The sequence below is a fragment of the Schistosoma haematobium genome, chromosome 6 (genome assembly GCF_000699445.3).
Source record: "Schistosoma haematobium chromosome 6, whole genome shotgun sequence".
Classification (NCBI taxonomy): Eukaryota; Metazoa; Platyhelminthes; class Trematoda; order Strigeidida; family Schistosomatidae; genus Schistosoma; species Schistosoma haematobium.
Window position 1 is genome coordinate 13,852,313 of NC_067201.1, and position 27,677 is coordinate 13,879,989.

The window sequence follows — 27,677 nt, forward strand, 5'->3', positions numbered from 1 at the left end:
CTGATAAGTATTTAAACATCTTAATCCATCTACTTTTATTTCACCAAGAAAAAATATCTAACGAATTCATCTATATTCGTTTATTTCTATTCATTTAGATTCATGATCATGGACAATGCAAACTAAAACAATCCACTGATGATAATAATAATAATATCAATGGTTTTATCACAGGTGTTCAGCTAACAATTCGTGGAACATCTAAAAACAATAACGGATTTACTGTGAATAAAAATCTACTAGAACCATTATTGACAACAGTTGGTAAAGAAGCTTTGGTCACTCGTTCTGGACATGAACTACAAACAGAAGAAATTAAAAAAACATTTATAGAACAAAGAGATTTATCATTTTCACTTTCTAAATCAATATTTTAGTAAGTACTTTTTTTATTACTAACTGTTACTAACAGGAGGTTTGTGGGGGTTGTTGACTTTCCATAGACTTTTTTATTCATTGATTTTAGCTGGATAACTATTGAAAAAGTAGGTACTGGAGAGCAGTTTCGTCCTAGTACGGATTTCTTCAGAAGTGCTTGCGAGGTCGAAGGTTCTAGGTTCGTTCCCTGGTAGGGTTGTGAATATATGTTGCTAATAAGTCGCATAAAACGACGAAGCCACTGTCTTATGCTTCATATTTTTCGATGATTTTCCACCTAACTTCAATGAATGATGTAACTTACAAAGTTTAATCACTAGTATTTTTACCACGAAACTTTTAAGAATGAAAAATACTGAATTAATCAAGTGAAGTTGACATTTCATTCATTGTTCATTGGATAGATTTAACTTTAGCGTAGTTTGTTAATCAGACGTTTCTTCTATTCATTTTATTATTTTGGTTTTATTTATAATGCTATGATTATGAAGATAATCGTTGTTTAAACCCTTAATTCAAATGAAGAATTATTAGGAATTGTGGAGTATATTGACTAGATATTTCATTCTTGATTAAAATACGCTATAGCAACACTCCTACAATGAATTTCAATTATAGTTAATTTTGGTTAAGCTCTTCTATCACCTTACATAACAGACAATGTTATTAGAACAGTAACAATTCGCATATTCCTTTGTACTATTATGATCACTATCATATATGTAGAAATGTTTAGTCTTGATCACACGACAGCCTATGCACATCTTTCTTTAGCTTAAATGTTGATGGCTTAAATATCTCTTAGTGAATCATTTTCTTCCTCAAGTATATTTTGTACTCGAGTCCTATTATTAGGCATTGTCTTGCGTAGTAGTGCCTTATTTGATTTGACTAGAAATTTGCCTCTGTATTTGCTTTCATACACACATTCGCCCCTCTGCTTCTAATTCACCCGGTGTGCTTGTAGCTTTGTTATTCATGTTTGTTTTCTAATTGACTCATGATTTCAACTAGTGAAAATCTCCATAAAACCCCTCTTGATAATATCCGCTAATAAACTGTAGTTGCCGCTTCTTATTGCCTTCTGATTTCCAACACCATTGAGATTTATATAATAACGGTTACAAAGGTGATTGATTAACGAAGCAAAGCCACTTCAACTTTTATCTTGTTAACCCATAATTTCATAGGGAATTGAAACTGATCATTACCTATTCATGAAAACCATAAGCTTAGTACTATTTTATTTACTTAATTGGTGTCAAGTTATTCATAATTCCAGTTTCCGTCTATTTATGACACATTAGTATCGTTAGTTAACCCCATCTACGAACTATTGTCACATTTCCAACTTCATTGCTTAGAAAAAAAAGAAAGAATTTATTTTCATCTTGATAAATAAGTCTTTATTCAAAATGGAAATTATAATCAAGTGTTTGAAATTCAATTACTTCATTCATTATATCATAAATTAAAAAAGTTTGTAAGTGATTTATCTGTCAATTCCCAAATTTAAATTTATTATCTGAAGGGGTTTTGTGGATATTATAGTAATTTCAATGGTTAAGATCATGAGTCAGTTGAAGCTAGACCACCATGGAAAACGGCCGTCCAGTGCGTCCAGATTTCCCATGGTAGTCTAGCTTCAACTGACTCATGATCTTAACCATTGAAATTAAATTTACTACTTAAATAATCCTAAACTATATTAAATTTATTTTCGTAAACTTTTTTGTGTTGTATCAGATTAGGAGTAAATTAGAACAAGTAATTTTATGATTAACGTCAGTTATTTCAGTGTCTATATTTTTTTCTAATCATTAACCTATTTTCCATTATGTAACATTGACTCAAGTCTTTGTTATTCTTATCACAACTAGTATATCTGTCATCACACTATCGATTTGTACTTTTCACTTATTATGTTTAGTTATGTAAGTTATTTCATTGTTACCATTGTTTCATAAATTGCCTTGATTAGTTTAATAATTTGATATATGCATATAAATACTACTGTATATTAGAGTAAAACATGGTGATGATCTAATCGAAAACAATATTGTTCGTCTATATATGTCAGTTAATCTATGAAAAATACCTTCATATTGTGATTGTATTCTAACGGTATTGAGTAATTTTCAATGGGTACAATTAATGTGGCGCGAAAATTATATATATATATATATATATATATATATGATTATTTATCCTAAACTCCATTAGTTAGGATATAAGCTATTCCGTTTCAATAAGCGATATAGTAAATCAGAATACAGTAATTCATAAACTGTATAATTTAATAAACTGAAATTTGAATATGATGTTTGCCCCATTCAAATTTACCTCCTCTTTGTTTTTTTTCTTCTTTCATATTATTACAGACAACTTTCAAAAGACTAATTGAAACTTAATGGTTGTGAAAATTTTTCCTCTATTTATTGCATACATAATTTACATATTTATTCTCATACATATCAATTAATAGAGAGAGAGACAGACAGAATGACAGATTAATTGTAAAATGTAATTTATTACTCAAAATGGATTTTTCTTATTTTAGCCTTATAAAATCTTTTCAGATATAATTCATATTGAAATTATTCAACGTTTCTTTTGAAATTTTGACTACAATATTCCAATCAATGTATTATAATTTGTCATAAAGACAAGGTATAGTGCAGTAATACAGCAATTTGAAAAACGCTCCCGGTCTCCCATTTTGTACGAGCATTCTATGTACCTAAATAAAAGATTGCTCTGGTTGTCAGAAGGGACATCAGCCTCGTGACTTCCGTAGGAACTCGGCTTTCACCATGAGGCATAATAACTTTTCTAAATGAAGACCTTCTGACTCCTAAGGCAGAGTTTAAGTGGTTTGAGCAATTTTTCTGGTTAGAGATTTTTTAGTAAGTTAGTTTTCTATGAAATGAGGTTGCTAACCCCATCCCCAACCCTCCTCCTTTATCCGGGCTTGGGATCGGCATTGGCCCCGTAGGGGCTCCAGGCGGAGTTGATAAGGGATAGTGGATGAAGTTAAGACTTTGTGGTGATAATTAGTTATATAATGTATGACTTTGTTATTGTTCATTAGAAATAATATGATTCATGCACTACTAATAATGAACTGAAAGATGAATGAGATAAGGTTTGCTGTGATTGATAGATATTCGGTCAGTAAGAAGTTAATACTTTACTATATAGGTATAAGAAGCCAGCTATATCATCCTTAATTAGTGATAAATTCCCTTGGTATTAGTTACCTGAATCTTCCCATTGTTGTTTAAGACTGTAATGGATAAGTCTTTTGTTGGCATATGTGCGTAGTCACTATCTGTAATTGCATAATTACTTATGTTCGAAACTCATAATGATAGTCAATGAAGTAGAACAAATGTTACACGAACTGCATGGACTGAGGTCTTTACAGGTAGAAGTTGCGGGACCTCACATACCATGAGCAATACCGCGAAGTCCACAAAACAGCCCACAAGAGTTTAACAAAGAAATCTAACCTTTCTCTGTAAAGTTAAAAGAATGAGGGAAAAACTTAGGTCACAGTGAAATGATGAAACTAATGGCAAATTTTGAAAAGCTAGAATCATTTGATCATGAACTCTGGGACAGTCTAGAGGAGAGTATATAGCAAGCCTGATAAAAATGCTTTAGAATGCTCATAACGCCTGTTTTTGCAAATAAACCAGATGATGAGAGGTGTAGGAAGAGTTAACATAGACCAGCTTTGTAACTAATTTTTGTTGTTATTCGCAGTCTCCTCTAAGCGTCACTCCGTTTCTCCCATTATCTGTCTGGATCAATGAATGTATTAAATATACGTATTCAAAATTCATTCTCGAATTTGGCTTATTTTACTCCGTCATTTTCCAGCGAGAATTAAGTCGACAAATATATACGTGGGTTGGCAGTGTGTATAATTCGATAACATACGATATAATTGGTCAGAGACAAAGAAAATAAAGAGGATACGTCTGTGGGATCAGTGAAGAAACATTGGACACTAGCCAAAATACTTACCATGCTGAATGTATTCTTGTATCAGGCGGCTTATTTCCGAGTGCTTTATAGTTAATCACAACTCACAAAGGTCGAAAATGGCTAACGTCGACATGGAATGATATGCCCAGAGGACTGGTCGTCTCTAATACATTACCTTACTTCAATCAGAAACTTCTTTTTAGCAAGATTTTGTCTGAGATCTAAGTAAATTAAAGAAGCAGGATATGATGACCCTAAGGTTAAGGTCAACTGTGGTAAAATCAGTGGTCTTTGCTATTCTGTACAAAATAAAATAAATGCTACAATGTTACTTATGCACTGAATATTGGACCACGAAACTAGATTTAAGATAATCATACCAGCAAACTAGATCAAGATATACACAAATAAACAATTTTGATCAACAATTAAGGACCAGATAATAAAAATAGGAATTTCACTGAAAGTATATGTACTTCATGCACAGTCGAACGTATGCTTGAAACCAATTCTAAGAAGGGATTCTCAATGTAATACAGTATCTCGTACATTTATGAAAATTAATGATATTTAAAATCCCGTCAACACTGAGTATGAGAAACAAAAATTTTTGTATCGAGCTCTGTGGTATTCCGCCAAATACTGTTTTTCAAGATGAGCACATGGAGTTCATTCGTACTTCTTTAAATCAAGTGGAGAGTTCCTAAACCACAAAAGTAGATGCTCAGTGATTCCCATGCGTCCTAGCTTAAAACGGAGATCAATGTACACGACATTCTTGAAACCTTTGCTAAAGTCTATAGCGATAACATCTGCTGCTTTTACGTTATTTAGCAACTCAGCCTTATGTGATATTTTCTATGCCGTATTGATTCTTTTATGTGATGTAACAAATATAATACTTTCAGTTGTCCTCATCAGCTTCTATCTGACCAGATTATTTCGATAATTTTTAGTAGGCACATCCATTCGATTACTTTCAGTTATTATATTCTGCCCGTTCCTCGTTAGTGGCAGATTAGTTTTGTGTGACAAACATTTCCTCATCCTAGGTTGTGCACTGATTAATAATACACTGGTTAGTCGCTTTAAAATTTCCACCATAACACTCAGAAGGCAAACTACTCTTTAGCTTATTGGATATTAGTTCGGCACTACCTTTCAAATTGGTGTATTGTGTTTTTACGAACTAATTATTCTTTTGTACCTGATATGTGCCTGATTGTGAGTTCTAAATATAATACGTTCGTCTGTGCTTATTCCCCCTCTTGCACTTGCTGTCTTTACTAATGCTTAATATATCCTCACATCTATCTCAAACATAAGTCTTGATTTCCAAATTACCTTGCGCCCTCTGCTTGAACCTGTGTCTATTTATTTCTATTTCAACACTATTTAACTAGTCTGCTACTAATCACTTTCCAATCATGCCTCTAAAAATTTTGCAAGCTCCTGTTTCTAGGCATCCAGCCAAACATAGGAAAATAACACTATTTAGAAGTGCCACCGAAAAAAACTTCAAGACGTTTCAACGACTCGTGCTACTCCATCCACCCAGAAACAGACTAGCCTGAGCCAGTTCTCGCCATTCTATACATCTTCAAGACTCTCTTAGTAAACAATGATGAAAATGGTCACTGCAACCGTATGGATGACATAAGAGAGCTGGAAGTTCACATGTACATTCCTAATATACTTAAATACCTTTTCAACCCCAACCTCACTGAAATCTCAAATCAAATGAGTGAGACAAATAATTTCCTGGATTTCATTGCTTAAGAGGTGTTTGAATGAATAAGACGATCCGGAAACCCATTCGTGTTTTATGTGCAGGCACACACATCGTAAAAATTACCAAGGCTAAGTTGCTTAAAGCCAGTAATATGACACACATACCATGTCTAAACACAAGGCCAAAAACGTCACGCTGATATGCGTCTACCGATGGTGTTTAAATTCAGCACATCGGTAGATGTGACTGGGCTTCTGGGTTTCTCGAATACCATCAGAAAAAAAAACAGATTTCCAGAGATGTTAAGATTCTCTCGGATAAGCCATTATGTCAGAGAAAGGGGAATAAGCAAGTTATCACTAACATCAAGATACCAAACGTATCGTAATCCTGAAAATCATAAAATCAAGTATGATCCTGAAAGAATCTCAGACTTTACAAGTAAACCACCACTGATAAACTCGACCAATCTCTTGAACTTCATAATCTAGGAGACCTTATCATGAACGGTTTTGCTGGTGACGACCCAGATGATACAATTAAAATTTCTGCCAGTGAAACACCATGTCGTAGTAGATGCGAAACAGCCAGCGGTCGAATTAGTGGGAAAAAATATATAACCGACCATATACCCTTGGTTCTCAACCGCAAGATCCTCGAAACCGAATATACGATAACTGGGAACATTTGTATTCAGCACTTAACACATAGAACAGTCCACAAATGGTTGATGCAGTAACCCTTGATGATAATGGCATAACACAGTTATACAGGAGTGGTCATTCTATGTTATTTTCTCCCTTCCACACTAAATATATTATTCCATCCTTAGACCAAATACATTCTTCAGAAGCGTTAAGTAGCATATCTCCGACCGTCAGCACAGACAATGACGTGACTTTCACGTTAGATCTTACTGGTTAGGTAGTCACATCGTGGCAAATCTACAATTTATGAATTAGGTCTATCATTCTGGTAGCGGATAAAAATATACTTAATACCGAGCTAGTCAGTAACCCTATATAGCTATTTGGTATATATGATCTTGTGGATCGATGCCTAGATATCAACATTGGAAACGTACTGATAAAGGTTTCGATTTCCGTGTTGTAGAATTACGAGATTCGGCAGCTGAACTTCTCAAAAATAGTATTAAGGTCGTCTACAGTGCTGCCGTTAATTATGAAGAACCTAGTAATATTGAGAGGATTCGATTTCACGCGAGACTTGAGAAGCCGAACTATTTGTACGTCTGGTTCCTTTTTACCTGAAGCTTTATTCGAGGTAGTTAAAAGATACTTTTGTCGGCATTAGTCGTTTCTGTCAGTTGGCTTAGGTACAATGTGAAGCGCATACATGTTATGATGCCCGTGATAGCGTAACACCAATTTTCTCAGCTTTACCTTGAACAGTTAAGGAGTATTTTGGCTCCTATTAGCGTTATAAATGACTGCCAATATTTGGAGCAGTTCAGTTAGAGCCATGCGCCAACATGTGGTATAAGTCAAAAAGCACGATGTCAATGTTGTTTGTAGTGAAGTACGATTCCCATGGTAAGCGTTGAATACGAGTTTCAGTGCGCCAGCATGTTTTGTTGTCTAAACTGCATGCTCTGGTACTGTGTTTCAGACTAATAGTTCAGTGATATAGTGTATGGATAATGAAATATACTCAATGACACCTTATGGTCACTCATAAAACGCTCATGACTGAAGTGCACCGCTATAGGGCCGAATTTGATTGCGAATATCAAGTCAAGTATATCATTCATCCTAGTCAGCTTTCGTACCTGTCGGGCCCATTCAAATAAATCTTTAGTTTCAACCGAATTGTCACATTGTTACGGCACCAAAGTCGAATTCCACACAATTTTTAGCAGAATAAAACCTCTTCCAGTTGTTTCAAACGTGTTTATTTAGGGGGACAGAACGGAGAATATGTTTGTTGACAATTTGTCAAATTTAGTATCCACATGGAGTATCCGGTAATACATAAACTATCAGTAGATGACTTTTCGATCTGCAGTTTACGGTAGCTCAAGTGGAGTCAGCATTGGCGTCACGATGTTCACTCTCAAACTTACATCCTTAAATGTTCGAACGCATATAGATAATTGTAGTGCCTTCCACTTCATGACGTCTATCGAATTGAAGGAAATTGGGCGGCCAAAAATGGATTCTTTTTGCCACGTCTCCGTTGTGAGTACAGTGCTTTGATTTACAAGCTATTAAGAAGTTTAAGAGTAGCTTTTTGCACTATTTATTTTGGTTGCGGATTCGCAGTAATACGTGTTAAACATAGCGATGAATCGTTCTACAACCTTAGAAAATCATGACCTGTTTTCCTTTTCATCCCTATTACGCTCATTCGGACTGGCTAAAATAAAGCTCTCATGCGCATCTAACCAAAAGCATGAAGCGCTGGTATACGTACATAACCAATTCACCAAGATAAATGGATGCATTTCTCAAACTAAGTAATGCCAGTAATACTTATTTGACAGGAATATATGTAGCATAGACACCTGAAAACACGACTGAATAACTGGAAACACGAGGCATGTCATTGTTTCATAACGACAGAGAAACTGGACTGGGAGGCGCCGCTATCATATACCCACTCTTGCTTGGTTAAACATCAAGTGTACACTCAAGCATCCATGAATCTTCATCAGTTTAAATGGTGCCCATTAAGACTGTGTTACACTTCAGGACGTTGAGTTGAAATCATCTGCAGAAAGCTCACTGCTGAAACTGAGTATGACAACTGAATGCTGAAGCTATCACTCTGCTTCAATCATTTGTGATACACTCACATCCTAATCTTCAGACAAATGTCAGTCTTCATAAATTCATCTTCACTGAACACATACACAATGAAAGTAGTGACTATACCAAAAATTTATTAGAATTCTTTATTCGAGTATTAGGATTATTCAGAAGTGTTAACTTGGTAAATAAATGGAGAAAAGGCCAGTTTTCATCACACTTAGACTGTATCTTTTCAAATGAATAATTCTTAATTGAGAACTTCTTAATCCTAGCTCTCCTTGTAAAACCCGTTACCACATTATATCCTTTGACTTCATTACCAAAACTATGATCAAATATCCTACTGATAGGAGTTGGAATTTCATGCATCTAGATATGTCAGCTTTAAAAGAAAACATACAGCAGGTGAACAGGGCATTTATCCTCAACTTGATGTAGTTGCTCACTGACGTTTCTCACTCCACACGGCCTAACGGGTTTCAAATCAGTTCATCCCACAAACAGTCCCTAAAAGATACGTGCAATTTAAAGTGATAAAGAATAGCACTCTTCGAATGCTTATATTAAAAAAGGTGCTACTGGTGGGAATACAAATTAGCCCGTGATGAAAACATACATTGGTGGTTTAAAAAAACAAAAAAGCAATGCAGAAAGGGGCTGAAAGAGGATAGGCTGCGCTATTAGATCGAGCTAATGAACAAATATGTATCAAATCGGAAAGCGTACTGCAGCCTTTTTTCGAAAGGACATGGCCGTAGTCTCCTAGTTATTAGTTTTTGATGGATACCCAAACTAACAACTAGGATTATGCCACAAAGCTCCTAACACGACAGTATTTTCACAGATTTTAGCCATCACATGCAATGTAAACCAATAAGAGCTTCACATACGACTTAAAGTGGGTCTCAGAGGCAAGCTTAAGAACTTGATTACTGTATTAAAAACTACACTATCTAAATAGCGATACTTTTCATGCCACTCATTAAGCGGAAAACCATGGGCTTACTTTCTACAACAATCAAAAGTGTAAAGTAGTCCATTTGGAAGATGTCACGAACGAAACATAAAACTTCGATGTTTTCTCTCAATAATATGTATTCACTTGAATTCATAAATTCAGAAATCGCCTTATAATTAATTGAGTCATCACAAACACTGTTTAGCATCTCCCCAAATTCTTACCTAGGCCCAGTTACAACAGGAATCAAAGGTGAAATATCCAGAAATCGGATGCACAGCGCACTAAATTTCACTAAAGACAAGCCTTATACTCTTTATGAATAGTTAAGTCCCAGAATTCACTGACTGTTGGAATAGTTCAAGAAGCCTACTTGGAGTCCTTCGATAGAAAACTTGGTATATCCTCAGGGACTCGTGGAAGTATTTCATTACAACTTACTAAGATTTTCCTTCCATTTGTTAAATATGCATGCATTCCTAAATGAGGCATCGGTGACCCAGTGGTAAAAGAAACGAAAGCCTGCTTAATGAAAGCTTCTCGTATCACACCCACAACCATTAAAATCATTTGGACCATTACAACAGGCAACGCAAAAGTATCATCGTCCAACAATCATCCCCATATTTCACAACCAAACAGTATCACAAGACTGAATAGTACACTCTCCCTCCCGTAACGCTGTGAGAACAAGTTGATAGCCACGTGGATGAATTTATGTAAAATTGAAGAGAAACTGCACTAACAAACGTCTTGCTATCAAGGAGCATAGCTATGATCAGTCAGAACAACGGAGCTTCTCCGTTACCACCAATAGGACTTGTGTACACATCTTCGGATGCTCCAAAGCACAGATGAATAAACTTTCTGGTCAAAGGTTCACCAAGAGCACGGATTAAATGGTAGTTATTAATGAATCTCACCGAGAGATCGTCGCTCTACGTGGAGCACGACATGCTATTCAACGTACGGAGAACTAAGTCGATTATGTAGTATCTTGTTCAGTGATTGCTGTGATGGTTATAGCGACCATCAAATGCACACTTACCTCCACGAATTAGATCTTTGACATGTGCATATAAAATATGACCACACTGCAACATGTACTCATTTAAACGTTCAGAAACACATCTCAGTCTCACACACTGTCTTCGTCGTAACATAAGATGCATTTTTCTGCTATTACTTCCTGTCTCATTCTCTCTAATCGTCCGCAATTAATAACTACAATCTTGGTTATGAAAGCTGTGAGCTCATTTACAAGAGTTTGGAGTGATCTTGAAATTTGAAATTGATGGTACTTTGATTATATCCTTTGCCTCAAGTTTTGGGAAACGTTGAAGATTCTTTATTGCGTTATACAGACGGAAATGTAGGTTAACGTCTGCCTTACTCTTCTCCTGAGATGTTCTCTTAAGTGTATATGAGCACTTTCCACACCGTTGTTTGTGTGGTTACCCAGGCTTAGTTCAGGCCGCTGATAACAGGAACGCACATTGACTTACAGTCAATCCGGTTATTTCTTATGTATCCACAGGCTCGTGAGAAATGGGTTCTCAGGCACTCTCACTTCATAGTAGATCTTAATATAGTAGATTATTAAAAAAATGAATTTGACGTGTTAGATCGCCTGGTTCTTATAAGATATCCCAAGAGTTTGCGAAGATCAGGACCTCTGAACTACAGCAAATGATTTGTGCAGTTAGTGCTTAGCTTCCTGAAAAGTACTCCTAAAAATTGGAACGGTCATAGCACTATGTCGGCACGACTGTGCCCAGACTGTACTACGGAATCCATAACAATTTTGTGTGTATTATATGTACCACACGTGTCTTTGAAGTACTCGAGTAGCCTTACGACGTCTTCGCATCATTTTTGTCTGCGAAGAGCATGCATAACGATGTTCTCTTGCCTAAGATTGTCAGTAACGACTAGCTAGAACGGTGAAAAACTTCGAATTAAGGTTGTTATTACTCGTTACTTCCTCAACCTTGTTGTCGAGGCGATATATACTACCTCTAGAAACGCGTGGCAGATAGCCATTTTCTCCCTGCTACTGAAACAAATCATAGAAATATTCCCATTTTCTCCGAATAATTCTGTTTGGTTGAATGCTCTATAAGATCCCGTTGTTATGTTTAATGTCAAAACTCAATTAATTCGACTATATGTTTAACAACCTGGATACAACTGTGACGTAATTATGGCAACATCGTCCTCGGTAAGCTGCTTGTGAATTTTCCAAGAAACCAGATGTCGAATGCTACGCATTGGTGTATTACTCAACAAAGACTGTATTAAATATAATCGTTCACTTGACAACAACTGTCATCTCGAGTGATCTACAGAAGCATATCCTTCTGGGGAAGGATAGTTGTGCAGGGTTTTAACTGAGGTAACTTTAAGCTCATCATTTGCTGCACGGACCCGAAATCCAGTGGCAATACTTTGACCTTAAGGATAAGTTCATTCGAAATGAAGCATACGTAGATGACCGACGTCGTTTTCCTTGTCTAGCTTGTGATGGTGAGTTGGGAGGTGTATGCTCTTTGCAGGAATGCTGATCACTACCACTATTTGCATCCTGATGACAAGTATCTGGTCCCGGTGTGCTGATCAACGTAGAGTCGAGTCTACGCCTGAGCTGCCAATTTGGGGGAAAATTTGGACCATTTTGGGGAAGCCGCTATAATAAATTTTGAAGGAATGGCACAAAACCTCCGAATTTCCCCCAAACGTTGGGGAAGTCTATTTCACTTTGAGGATTTCCCCAAAGTTGGGAATTTGGGCGTCCATTTGTACAAATATAGATGATGAAAAATACTTTGGAGTTGGGTCGTCTCTGTTTTTTGTATACTGATATAACATGCTTAGTGTGCGTATACTATACAAAGAACTATTAATCAAGGATGTTCTATTACCTTATGTACTTCAGGCAGGTCTCAAAATTGTCCCAACCGGTAAATCGTCGCGATAGCACAATATCAGTGCAGATTCGTCCTATATTGTACATCGTTATGTTAAGATCATCTCCGTCACTTAAAGGATGAAGGTTATCAGACAGTGAGGCTAAACCCAAATCAAATTTGGGGTTATTTCGATTTGACCGCTTCTGCTAAACCTTACGAATTGTCGAGGTGACGCACCAATGGTTTTACAGCAGTTTGACCTTCAATTGCTCAGTTACATCCACGATGGGCGATGCCACTGAATCATTGACTTTTCAGTGCACGGATTGATTAAAGTTAGTGGTATTTCTGTTTTCCAGACCAATTTATGAGTCCCCTTTCTAATATCGTTTTCTAACTTCATGCAATGGTTAATTTTTTTCACCACTTAAAATTTCTAACCACTAGTATACTAGTGGTTAGTCATCCAGCTAGATGACGTTTTCCAGGGTAATTTCCCAAGCAAACGAAATGGGAAATAGAGGCGAACTCGGGATAAATCTTCGTGATATTCCATATGCATATAGAGGACTAAAAATAGAATTGTGTCGGACCCCCTTTCGCTTTATGTTTGAAATGTCGCCAAATTTCCTCTTTTCGCCTAGCCACAAATGTTCTCCTTGTTCCCCCTTATTTCCACTACAAAACAAAGGTTTGATTGCGCTTGATTAATTGTAAAAACATACTGGGCAGAAACCTTTATTAACTGGAAATAACAGTTTGCAGGTAGATTATTAGCAAATAGATGCTCGTCACGCATTTTCATTTGGTGAATGAGGAGTACTGAGATGTTAGCATTTCATCGTGAATTTATTTCCATTTCCAGCATTTTGATGTAATGTAAACCATGATGAATAACAGACCGACCCCAATTACCAATACATTCAGTGTGTTTTATCCTACCTCAAGTTTGCTGTTACTTACGATGTAGTAGATAAATTAAATGTAATGCGTTATTCATTGTGTCATAATTGTTCAGTGAATATGAAATCAGACACGCTATAACAATATACACGTAATTAGTCTCAACGTACTACATCCAAGTGAGGAAGTAAATGCATGGTAAGAGAAAGTTTTATTAGGAAATTAATTTTAACATAAAAATAAATTCCCAAGAACCCCCCCCCATTTTGAACTGCAGTGTTACTATCCTGAATCAAACTAATCCTCTCGTGAATTCCGAAGTGTAATAAACCAACATCTACAACAATGTTTAACTCCCATCATTTTTTAAAATGAGATTTACGGTGATGTTCGTTAATGCTGAACACTGAACCCATAGAAAGGTTATCATTTGCAATTAGTACTCGCATTTTCTATTTTCTCTCCATGAAACTTCTGTTATGTCTCTCGTTCCATGGATTTGCCCTTGCTTCGCGACGTTATATAGTTTGGTAGGTTCTTCCTACGTGACGGGTGACAATAAGAACCGTGATTTTAGCGTGCCTAGTTGGGAAGAAAAAAACTTCGTGTGTTATTGTGAAACATGCACTTCTGAGGCGCTCTTTTCGATAAACTACCAGATAGTCAGATGTGTCTGGCAATTTCAGGTTTTATGACGTATGACAAGATATAGCGCATGGGGTTTTTAGGATTATCATCTATTAATCGCATCACCAATGTGTGAGAGCACTTATCACTTCTCAGTTGCTCACACCATAGAAAGATGCTTCTTATTGAGAGACCTGAAGAACAAACTGGATTAGTGACAGTCTTAGCTACCTGGGAGCGTAACCTCAAGGCCCATGGGACATCGTCTTAAAACTGGTCACACACGACTGTCTTGTGGCAGGCTTTTTATGTGTTAGCTTCAAAAGGTACTACCACAGTCAGTCAGCTACAACGTAGGACCAGGCACATATATGCATCGGTCCAAGTTGCCATACCTCATTAACACAACAAGATGGACACCGGATTCATAAAAGTAGTTAATTCAGAGGTGGTAATATATAAAAGAAAGATTGCAATAAGGATATAGTACAGGAAGAAAGGATTAGTTCGTAGAAAGAAAGATATAAAGCAATTTTAATCTCTTAGTTTAAGAGAAGACAGAGAGTGTATACACCGACGCCATTGTGACCCATTCTGAGCCATGTCACCAAGAGTCTCCAACCATTGGTTACGATAGTCACGCGGACCCCAACCAAGTAGTCTGCATCTACCAACATGACTCAAACTAGAAGTTAGTGACTTTGTGGACTGATGCCAGGCTTTGGTTTGGCCGCCCCTAACTTTCTTCCAACCATCCCGAACACCGGTTAGCATTGCACGTCGTGGTAATCGGTGTTCGGGCATACATAACACGTGACCCAACCATCTCAGTCGATGAAGATTAACAAACTCATCAACCGATTTACCATCATTCCCTAATACCCTGCGTTTAACCTCACTTTTACTTACCCGGTGATCCCAGCAGACGCCAGCAATATTTCTAAGGCATCTGTGGTCAAAACCACAGGAGATGGCGATTCGTGGGGCAAGATGCTTACGCTTGTTACCCCTCATGGAGGAGCATAGGTCGCTCACCAGCATTCTCCATCCAACTCTATCCTGGGCAATCCTTTCCAGCTGCTATTGGTCCTTTGTGACGTCTGCTACCAATTATCGACGCAGTATGTTGTTTAGGCTTCATCTTTTTCATTTCTCTTCAGGATTCCAAGTTAGTGCCTGCCTCGTCATGCAGTTTGATGATTTCTTCAATGTGTGCCTTATCCACTTCCAACGTCTGTTCTTGATTTCCTCAGCTGGAAGTTGGTTTGTTCTCTCACACAGGCTGTTTCTGATGGCATCTGGCTAACGGACATTCAGTATTTTACGTAGACAACTGTTTATAATTACTTATACGTTCTTTATTATGGTTGTGGCGATTCTCCAAGTTCCAGATCCGTACAGTAGGACTGTCTTGATGATCGTATTGTAAATAATATGTGATATATGTACGGTCGGGCTTTTCTAATTCCTTCCGTTGTAACAGGCTGGCGTCGCTATAGGTGCTTGTTGTCTGATGCAAACGCCTTAGTTATCACACTTCACGGTCAGCAGCATAACATCAGACCGCTAGCTTGCTGCTCTTAGTCTTACTGTCCCTCAAATGATTTTCTGGAGTAGCAAGACCTAAAGAAAAAAGTATTCCAGCCAATATAGATCAACTGGAATATTACTATATGCATGCCTGATCACTACGTCAAGGAAGCAGATACAGTTGAAAAACAATAACGAGGTGGGGTACATGGACATAGTTTACAACTCTCTTTGAACCAAGAAGAAAGACGAAGTTTAGTTCAAGAAGGTTGATTTTATGATCAAGTGGTTGCCGTAGACTTCATAAGCGGAATGATCACAAATTAGTATCACTTTTGATGATAACAAGAGTGGAGTGGTAAAGTGCGTATAATTACAGAAACAAGTATTTGAACTGAATATTTTGGTAACTTATTTTCTACTATCTTTTTGCTTAAGTACCAAATAATTTTAATTGTCGCCGTTTATTAATTTTAGCTAAGTAGTCGTCATTCAATTTATTCTTGTGGACGAAAACGCTTATAACGTAAACCACTACTTATAATGGTTATGAAGCAACGTTTAGAACTTGATCCGAAAGTAAGTTTGTGATTCATCTATTACAACGAATAATACAAGCTGTTTTTAGCTAAAATAAAGGAAAATCGTAAGAAGATTTTTAGTATGGTGGAGAAATTAGCGGAACACTCCGTTTTATTCAAACAACATGCCAAAGAATTTTCCAATATAGCAAAAAATCTTATCTCTGCTATGAAATCTACAGACGATCATACAGTTTATCTAAATTCCATAGTGGAAACAGAACTCATTATTTTCTCGTTGAATGTCATGTTAAAATCATCAGGAGCTCGTCATATTTTAGTTGAAAAGGAATTGTTTGCCTCATTGAATGAATTAGATCAATCACTTAACAGTATTTCACCTCCATTTAATGATGCAACTTTGAGAGAGCTGTCAATACAGCACCAAAATCGAGGTATGTTATGTTTAAATATCACGCTTAATCTGATCATTTGAAGTAAGGCAGTTAATACAGTTGACAACTTTATTTAATTTATTCATGTATCGCAATACAGAATTAGAGTAGAAAATAAGATGCAAAATAGTGTTTAAATTACAATAGCTTCGGAACAAAAAGGGGTATGGCAATGAATGACACATAGGACGAAAGCTCATGTTCTGTAGAATAAAATAGGGACACAAATAAGTGTCAGTGTTTTACAAGCTTTGAATAAAATGAAATAACGTCCCGAAAAATAGCTTTCGTAGTTTGTCAGGGCTTCTTGTTTCCCTGTTCACATCACTATTTATCCACATATGTACATCTATGTGCCTTGATGTGGCATGATTACTAATTATCTCGGTGTGCTGTTACCGCTGTTTCTGTCGCGTTTATCAAAGAATTCCAGTTACTTTCTTGTGTTGTTTTGTAAAAATCTAGAAGTTGAAAATTGTTTAATAAGTGAAGTTGGTCTTTTTCCTATGTCTTTTTTGTTAACAGATCAGCATAATTCGATTGAACAAGATCCGGGTCCAGTGGGAATTTCAAATGACAATAATGATATTAAATCAAGTGTAACTAATCCTAATGAAGAAAATTGTCAAATACTGTCTCGTGTTAATAATAATAATGTTATTAAGGCTGATTGCAGCTCCTCTACTGAGCAGTCAAAACGCAAATCTTTAAAACGTGTGAGAAAGCTTAGTAGTAATGATGAGGAGTGTTTGACTTGTAAATAAATCAGTTTTTACATGATCATCTTTTCTTGTTTTTATTGTCTTATACTACGTGTTTCGACTGTGATCAGTAGTGTTTCCTATTTTGAATACCTTAATAAATCTTTGAATCAGGTGGTTTACTCAGTGTTGGATCACAAATTGACTGTTAAGTAATTAACAATTAGTTACTTCAGTATATCATGAGTACCAAATGAACTCTCAGTTCTTCATTGGTCTACAAGGTTGTAAATTATGCTATGTATCAATCGGCAAAGCGTGTTCCTGGTATAATCTATTATTCGAAATAATATCAAGATATTCGAAATGCGATCTTTATAATTCTTATACATTCCATTCTACAGGGACAACATTCGTCATTAAGGTGTACCTGGAAACTTGACGAAATAGACATAACACCTATAATTCGAACCCGGATCACCCAGCTTTATGGTAGAAGATGTTATCGCTACTAGGCTATTCAGGGCGCGATTGATGTCCTTTAGTAACAAGAATATCTACATCCCTTGGTTACTTTTTTGATTGAATTCTGTTGATCAGCACTAAAGGCTATTCGAAGATGATATTGGTCACCATTTAATAGTCAGTTTGTGAATTTCACATGTTGATGATAAACTCAAATTTCTAGATATACTTTTTTTAATCGTGGTAAACCTGACAATCAGACACTTAGGCTCCCTGTTATTATCACTTATTATTTAATATAAAGGATACTAATCAGCTCATGAATAAGAACATGTCCTCTGGAACTGGTTAATTCGGTCGTGTTGATATAGTGATATGGGGCAAAATATTGGATGAAGATATGAAAGTATGATATAAATAACGTGAATTGTATCAATCATCTTGGAAATTTTATCAAGTAAACTTAAGTTGTTTTCACTGTGTTCATAATATTTAATCGCTCAAGTGTGCACCTCGATCGCATGAATCTATGAACTGTACAATGTCCTTTTCGATCTACCGACTACATAGTGTAGTAGAAATATTTTGAATGCAATCCCTCTGTCTTATAACTGTGGTTGAGTGTTAATCATAAGCAACGCATATACTAGCGCGTATGTTCGTCAGTTCAAGATCTAAAAGACTGTTTCTGCTTCGTTGCAATTGACCTTGAGCCTTGTCAGTCTCCAAACATTGGTCCCATTAGTTTCTCAAACCATGATCAAGTAGTCTACACCTACCAACATCACTTAGTTCAACTGCCAATGACATCACGGACTGTTGCCATCTTTCATCCCGCTTACATAAGCAAATATCACCTATCAAGATAGGCAACGGTTGATGGTCTTACGTTATGTATTAAAATTGTTAGTAGGTTTTGTGTAAAGCGAATAACAGTTTTCTGTTTAGTATTTTATTTCTAGTTAAAGTGATTCTTAGGTGTAGATTGATGATGTGTTGGTTGGGTTCAGAGGTAGTACAAATCAAAAATCTGTGCACTGCAGAGGCCTTAGAAATTGATTGGTTTAGGCGCGACTCTGTTCAGGAGCATCATGAGCTACCTCTCATTCTACCACGATCTTAATACGTCTAATTTTTCAAACACGGTCATTCCTTGTTGATATCATCATCAAATTCTTATGTTTGTGGCTGTCATCTCCAGGTTTTCTGTTGCTCCCCGTATCTATGTTCTCATCAAGTGAACAATTATCCCTAGTTCCTTCAACCCAGAAACTGTTTATGTCTTGTTATCTTTCTTTAACCTTGTAGATCGTCACGTAACCCGCTTGTGGTAATTGAAGCTAGATTAAAATCTTTACAGAAATACACAGGTTACTAAGGTTAGGTTATTCTAAATATTAATATACTTGTTACAACTTAGAGAATGAATAATTTGAAAGATGTAACCTGTGGGTAATTGATGTTTTAAATGGCTAAAAACTGAGATTTCCATGATTCTAGGAAAATGTACGACAGATGTAGATTTCACTAACCTCCGGAAAAACATAACGAGAGCCTTGACTAAACGCACTCATTTAACAGGTAGATGTGACTATCGTTTGATGAATAACCAAGAAAAATCATACATAACTGAAATAAACGTAATAAGAAAACGGATTTTACATAAATACTGCGTGTTATACTGAGTAAATATTACATTAAATTAAAACATGATCTCTCGTTTTAGTCAGTCCTAACACAAAATTGTAATGAAGTTGGTAATAAGGTTTCTATTAACTGAGTACTTATTAATGCGGAAAATCATTCGAAGATAGCATGTCGATTTTTGAATTATAGTCATAGAATTTTCTATCTCTGACTGACATCGAACAAGTAGAAAGAGTATAAACTACTCCGCAGCACTTTTAATGATAATTAATATAGATTAAGTTTGTTTCCGTAAGGATAGATCGTGTGCAGACCAAATCGCAACTCTACGGATCATTGTGGAACAATCAATTGAATGGAATTCATCACTCTACATCAACTTCATTGACTACGAAAAGGCATTTGATAGCGTGGACAGAACAACACTATGGAAACTTCTTCGACACTACGGCGTGCCTCAGAAGATAGTCAATATCATACAGAACTCATATGATGGATTACACTGCAAAATTGTGCATGGAGGACAGTTGACAAAGTCATTCGAAGCGAAGACCGGTGTTAGGCAAGGTTGCTTACTCTCACCTTTTCTCTTTCTCCTGGTGTTCGACTAGATCATGAAGACGTCAACGTCTGAAGGGAAGCGCGGGATACAATGGACATCTAAGATGCAGTTGGATGATCTAGACTTCGCAGACGATCTGGCCCTTCTATCCCAAACGCAACAACAGATGCAGGAGAAGACGAACAGTGTGGCAGCAGCCTCAGCAGCAATAGGTCTCAATATACACAAAGGGAAAAGTAGGATTCTCCGATACAACACAGAATGCACCAATCCAATCACAATTGACGGAGAAGATTTGGAAGATGTAAAAACCTTTACATATTTGGGCAGCATCATTGATGAACAGGGTGGATCTGATGCAGATGTGAAGGCGCGGATCGGCAAAGCAACTGTCAACCAACACAAAGGTCAGGATTTTCAATACAAATGTCAAGACAGTTCTACTGTATGGGGCAGAAACCTGGAGAACTACGAAAGCCATCATCCAGAAAATACAGGTGTTTATTAACAATTGTCTACGCAAAATACTTCAGATCCATTGGCCGGACACTATTAGCAACAACGTACTGTGGGAGAGAACAAACCAGATCACAGCGGAGGAAGAAATCAGGAAGCGCTGGAAGTGGATAGGACACACATTGAGGAAAGCACCCAACTGCGTCACAAGACAAGCCCTCACATGGAATCCTGAAGGTCAAAGGAAAAGAGGAAGACCAAAGAACACATTACGCCGAGAAATGGAGATAGACATGAGAAAAATGAACAAGAATTGGAAGGAACTAGAAAAGAAGGCCCAGGATAGAGTGGGTTGGAGAATGCTGGTCAGCGGCCTATGCTCCATTGGGAGTAACAGGCGTAAGTAAGTAAGTTTGTTTGTAAGTAGTTTCGTTATTATTCATACTTCACATAGTCTGACTTTATTTGCACCACAAGAATGTATCCATATATATATATATATATATATATATATATATATATATATATATATATATATATATATATATACAAATTTAACTGTAATAAACATGTGTTAAATGGTAGTCGTCTACCATGATCTTGTTACCTGACAGGTTAACAGAATGAGATTAACTTAGTCTTAATTTTTACAATCTCGAGCAAACTGGCTTTCCAAACCTACAAGTTACATTATTTTCGTTGTTTGTATTTGAAGACAAATTATAATATAGTTCATTTTGTCAAGAAATAAAACGAAAACTATTTTTAGTTGAATACTCTATAGGTGAGAAAAAAATTCAAAAAAAGGAAACATGTATACGAAATAAGAGAATGATCTGATCCGTAACAAACTCTACGTTATAGTTATCAATTCGATATCCTATAGCACATGAATGAAGTTAAGTATGAAAACCAATTTGAGATTTAAATTCTTCTGAAAAGTTCAACACAGACTGATCACTAAAGATCGATTAGTTAAATGAAATCAGAGAACGAAAAAACGGACTTTATTTAACTAGGAAATTATCGACGTTTCAGTAGGTCAATCATAATAAAAACATATTCAGAAGAAAAATAATAATAACTAAGATTCACTAACAGAATACTAAATATTTAGAAGATTCACAAAACATCAAGGAATAATTTCAAGTGAATAACTTATTTTGAAGAGTGGTGAGACTATAGTTTATGGACAACCTTTGAGCGATGCTAAAGTGACCTTGAGAGTGTCCACCTAATAGCTAGGACTAAATGAGGGTTATAAACCTGTGTAAGGACCTTAAATCGTGATTTGCAGTTGACGTTTAAGGTTAGGAATAACATTTAGGGTTTTTATCACGAACTGTCATCAGCTATAATGCCGAAACTTTATTTTGCCAAATTGATGAATGGATTTCGCGCCAAAGTCTAAAACATGTTATCGTAAATCTGATCGGTTCGTCCATAAATTATAGTCTCGCCTGAAGAATATACATAAGTAATTGAGAAGTTGCGAATGCTCATCCATAAAACGAGTATGTATCGATATCTTGCATTGTGTTAAAATAATCTGTTTAGATCTCAATAGATAATGATCATTATCATCAGTATGATATACTGTGAATAGTCTGCATGTCTTGAATACGCACTAACATTTTATTTATTTATTTGAACACATACATATTGGTACAAGGAGCGCCAATATATATGCACCACACAAAACAATGAGAATTTAAAGGGAAGGAAAAAGAAAAAGTAAGGAGGGTAAAAAAAGAACAATAAGGAAGAGATTGGTGTAAGGTAGTGTAATAATAATAGTGGTAATAATGGAAAAACGGCAAAGTACAATCAGAAGAAACCCTTCAGTTAAGGAAGAAACAGTCATTTTTTTATGGAGAAAGTGAAAGAAGCTTACAGCAGGATCGCCACTGGCTTCTATTCTGAACCATATCTGATAACGTCTCTAGCCACTGTGTTGCACCATCTCTCGGACCCCAGCCAGGGAGTCGTGAAGAGCCGACAGAAGCCAGCCGTTTGCAGCTTTCTTTCATACCACGACACCATGTCATACACTGACCACCTCTCCGTTTTCTCCAACCAGTCCCAGCGTCCGCAAATAATGCACGGCGTGGAATTCTCTGGGACGACATTCGGAGAACATGTCCAAGCCACCGAAGTCGGTGTTTCAAGATGGTGACACCGATTGAATTATCATCTCTGTGCCCGAACACTTGATGCCCAACCTCTGCATTACTAACATGGTGTTGCCACTGAATGTCAGCAATCCTTCGAAGACAACGATGATCGGACACAGAGAGTTGTCTAACGTCCCCAACTCGGAGAGGCCAGGTTTCACAAGCATAGAGCAAAACTGCTCTCATCGACGCGTTGTAGATCCGACCTTTTACAGCCAGACTAACATCACGAAGGCGCCAAAGGTAGCCCAGATTGGCATGAGCCGCTCTGGCTTTCACTATACGTGCATTGATCTCATCACTCACACCCTCACCAGCACTTATACAGCTACCACGGTACACGAACTTCTCGACTACTTCTAACTGCTCACCATCCAGGGTGAGTACAGGATTAGAATCCTGCCAGTTTTGTAGAAGTACTTTGCACTTCGAAGGTGCAAAGCACATACCATACCTACGGAAAGTGATTGCCAACTGATTAAGCGCGGATTGCATGGCCTGGGCATTATCGCACAGTAAGACAATATAATCCGCATACTCAATGCGGAGAAGTCTTTCTCCAGGCAACAGATCCACACCACCATTACTTACATCCATCACAGCTGTTTCCAGAATGTCATCGATGGCAAAGTTGGAGAGGAATGGTGAGATTGGGCATTCCTGCCTAACCCCACTGCTCGAATGGAACAATGGAGAGAGGTGGTTGTATGCCCTCACTCTGCCTGAGGTGTTTGTATATAGGGCTTTTAGGATGTTAATAAACTTCTCAGGCACACCCTTCTTCAATAGACAACCCCAGAGAACAGTCCTGTCCAACGAATCGAAGGCAGCCCTGATGTCAAGAAACACTACGATTGTTGGCCTTTGATACGTATGGTGGTGTTCTAACATTTGGTGGAGGGTGAAGATATGATCAATACATCCTCGACCAGAACAAAACCCAGCCTGCTCCTCGCGAGTCAATCTTTCTCGGGTTTTGAACAACCTACGAAGTATGACGGAAGCCAATAGCTTGGACGCAATCGGAAGTAGACTTGTCCCCCGATAGTTGGTACAGGAACGACGTGAACCGTTTTTAAAGATAGGGACAACTATCGACTCATCCCATCACGCTAATACACTCTCCAGCTCCCAGACCTTTGTAAACAACGTCGTCAATTCCTTAGTCAGAAAGGCACCACCATCTTTAAAAAGAGCCGGAGGTAAGTCATCTGGGCCCGGTGACTTGTAGCGCTTCAAGAGTTAAAGTTCCTTGCGGGCTTCCGCCTCATTTGGTGGATCAGTCGTCACCTGCCATGGAGGGCAGGACAGTCCGACCGATGTTGCCGAAGCAACGGGCTAGTTGGACTGTCCTTCGAAAAATTCTGCCCATCGTCCAAGAAGTCAATTGATGTTAGTGATTGGCGGTCCGTCATCTTCGTAGATTGTTTCGCTCACACCAGACTTCATGCTGCCAGTGGCTTGGACGAGTTGGAATAACTGGCAGTTACCAGATGCAGCTGCTGCTTCCAGTTCATTAGCACGCATCGACCACTAGGCTTCTAGGAACTTACGCAAGCTTTGCCCGATTTCCTTACGTAACATCCTTCGTTTGTGGTCAAACTCACGGTCACCCGGAGTAGACCGACAGGCTTCAATGATTTGTAAGGAGCCAGAAGAGACCCAGTACTTATAAGCGGGACGTTTCGCGAAGCCGCAAGCGGCTTAACTCGCCATTTTGATGGCGTCATGAAGTTGTAACCAGTGCTCATCTGTACCTCTCGGTGGAATGATAGCTAGCCTAGAAGCTCAATTCGATAATTAGTTGCAACAGAAGTTGCAACCAACTTGCTGACATCAATCCTTTGGTGGTGGTCACTTCGTTGTCCACTAAAAAGTAAGGTAAGATTGGCGCAGACCAAGGCATGGTCAGAGTCCAGATATGTACTCCAAAAGGAGCGGCAGTCTTGCACACAACCACGCCAGCGGTAGCTGATCGCGATGTGATCATTCTGAGTCCAGGCTTGAGATGCAGAGGGAGGACGTTAGGTGGCACATCGGCGATGACTGTGCCGAAAGTTGATGCTAGCCAGAAACAGGTTATGGTCTGTGCAAAGTTGCAGTAGACGGTCCCCGTTATCTGTCCTGCGACCAACGAGTCCCCATCGGCCACCTAAACGACTCTCTTCTGTGCCTAGACGCCCGAACTGAGTATTCAAGTCTCCGGCTAGTACTACAATATCTGTCGAACGCACTTTCTGGAGAAGAACAGATAACTGGTGGTAAAACTCACCCTTGATTGCATCCGGGCTGCAATCTGTCGGAGCATAGACGGAGATGACGAAAAGATAGGGTTTCTCACGCCGATCTCTTCTCACTTTGATGGAACTTTCTAATCTAACAGCACGTAACCGACTGTTAATGGGGATCCAATCGATTAGTGCTGCCTCAGCTCTATAGCTTAGTGCGACACCAACACCAGCATGACCAGACAAAGATGCTACAGGGTCCCCAGATAAACGCACGCAAAACAAGCTTTTTGAAGCGACAGATGGAGAGCGAATTTGTAGTACTTCACCAGTCTTGAATACGGGTCTCGGATAGACAACAAACGTCGATATTAAGACTTTCCAATGACATAGCCAACCCTATCTGTTGTCCGACCTGAACAAGTGTGCGAACGTTGAAGGCAGCCAGTTTGAATGGTGCACGTGGTTTCAGAGAAACTGCTTCAGTCCTCGTATTCGGTGGTAACATACAATTTTCAACCGGACGGTGACTCGAGAACGTTTAGATAGAGTCGGATTTCCACCAAAGACGAGCCGCTGTATAAGTATAAAAGAGGGTGAATAATGTAGCAAATAATAATAATAATAATCGTAATCATTTGATTGTTAGTTGAAGCAAGTAAAGTAGTTTCCATAATTATAGGCAGTTCATCATATTTGTGTGTGAGCTGTGGTACTGCCCGGGTGCCGAGACCGAAGCAGGTAGTTTTCTTAGGAGGCCACACCCCGAGCCTTTGACCCAAAAGTCTGACCTACAAGGAAGTGGAGCATCGTAGGGAGATGCAGTCCCATGGTAGCCGGTGACCAACGATTGGTTCATGCGCCATTTGTTCCCGCAGGATACTGGAGCCCATGTGCACCATTGGTTTGGGATCCGGTTAAAGCGCCGGATATTCGCTTTTCGTCCTCTCATTTTTGTAAACAACAACCCCGCCACGAGAAGGCAGTGAGTAGGACTTCCCTAACAGAGGCTGTATACGCGTGGCCTTGTGAGAGTATTTCGAGGGAGGGCGAACCCACCCTGCTCTTGGCCATACCAGGGCATTCGGGGGCGCACTAACATTTGGTAGGATTTCAGTATCATTTACAAGATATCTCAGTTTATTTTAATATCAGATATATGAATACAACTGTACTGATGTGTATTTATTTGTTAAAATCATAGTAAATGCGACCGACCCTCCGTTAATTGTGATATTCAAAGATATATTTCATAAATTTTATGAAACTCTAAATTATTATTAGTAACGACTTTTATTCGTACAGTGTATTGTATTAGATTTATACAATTGCTGTGGACAACTACAGATTTAATCTTTACATTGGTCACTTTACAATATAATACTAAACTGCCTGAATTATTAAATGATCACATTTTTCTAATTTAATGTACACAATTAAACTGTGTTTTGTGCGAGAGCCAATGATACTACTGATAACTGACTAATTAAAATTAGCTTAAGCAGATTATGTAATTGTAATTTATCAGCCGAAAGCTAAACGCTCAAATCATTTAACTATTCACTTCTCTATGTTTTTAATAAATGAGCTAAGAAACTTATGGTACAACAGTAGAATTAAAGTAAAAGTACACAATCAAGAAAATATTGTTATCAAATTCACTGAAAACGAAAGACTAGAAACTTAATTTAGCTAAAAAAATTGAGGAGTATCAGAATAGATTGAAAAACAAACAAACAAAGAATGAATGAACGAAATTAAAGACACGGTTCCTATTTTCTTTAGAAGCAAAAGTTATTAATTAGTAAATAAGATCTTTCGTCTAAATTGACCGGATAGTCCCACAGTATTTAGGCGCCGAGTTGATGTGAGACATTAAAGAGGAAGAATGTTATTACAGTTACGAAGAAAACAAGTCAAAGTTTGTCACATAATTAATGTTGTGTCATATTTATTTATTTTAACACATAGATATTGGTACAATGAGGCACCAAATACATATGCGCCACACAAATCTCATTCGATATATGTGAGGGCTGTGATACTGCCCGGGTGCCCAAACCGAAGCAGGTGGTTATCTTAGGGGGCCACACCCCGAGCCTTTGACCTAAAGATCCAACACACAAGGCAGTGGAGCATCGTAAGGAGATGCAGTCCCATGGTAGCCGGTGACCAACGATTGGTTCATACGCCATTTGTTCCCGCAGGATACTGGAGCCCATGTGCACCATTAGTTTGGAATCCGGTTAAAGCGCCGGATATTCGCTTTTCGTCCTCTCCTTTTCGTAAAAAACACCCCGCCACGAGAAGGCAGTGAGTAGGACTTCCCTAACAGAGGCTATATACGCGTGGCCATGTGAGAGCATTTCGAGAGGGAGAGCCGACTCTCCCCACTCTCGGCCGTATCAGGGCATTTGGGGGGATGTTGTGTCATATTAACAAAAAGTTAATAAACATTAGAAAAATTGTGGTTTTAGCAATTTGTACTTATTTTATTCAAATGAAGTAATCATTAGTTGTATGATATACTGTACTTATACTGTTGACAATGTTTATCAATTGTAAAATGAATTCAGTTATACATTTTTAGGTTTAATAATTTGTAGTAATAAACAAATAATAATAGATATTCTATAAGATAAATGAAATGTAACAAACTAAACGTTT

General features: G+C 37.7%; 2 protein-coding genes across 2 annotated transcripts in view; both read left to right on the plus strand.

The window, feature by feature from the left end:
• Nucleotides 1–572, plus strand: part of PC3L (PC3-like endoprotease variant A) — a gene marked incomplete at both ends in the record, with an annotated part of 45,440 nt that extends 44,868 nt beyond the window's left edge. The window contains 2 exons of the mRNA XM_035731604.2: nucleotides 99–376; nucleotides 467–572. Of these exons, the coding sequence (XP_035585961.1) occupies nucleotides 99–376; nucleotides 467–572 (384 nt within the window). The remainder of the gene's footprint in view (nucleotides 1–98; nucleotides 377–466) is intronic.
• A 12,369-nt stretch (nucleotides 573–12,941) lies between these two features.
• Nucleotides 12,942–18,324, plus strand: MS3_00008565 (uncharacterized protein). Its single transcript, XM_012937583.3, has 4 exons — nucleotides 12,942–13,076; nucleotides 16,279–16,380; nucleotides 16,420–16,777; nucleotides 17,303–18,324. Exons 2-4 carry the CDS (start codon nucleotides 16,345–16,347, stop codon nucleotides 17,539–17,541), a joined length of 633 nt encoding a protein of 210 aa, XP_012793037.1. The 5' UTR covers nucleotides 12,942–13,076; nucleotides 16,279–16,344; the 3' UTR covers nucleotides 17,542–18,324.
• Nucleotides 18,325–27,677: the final 9,353 nt, after the last annotated feature.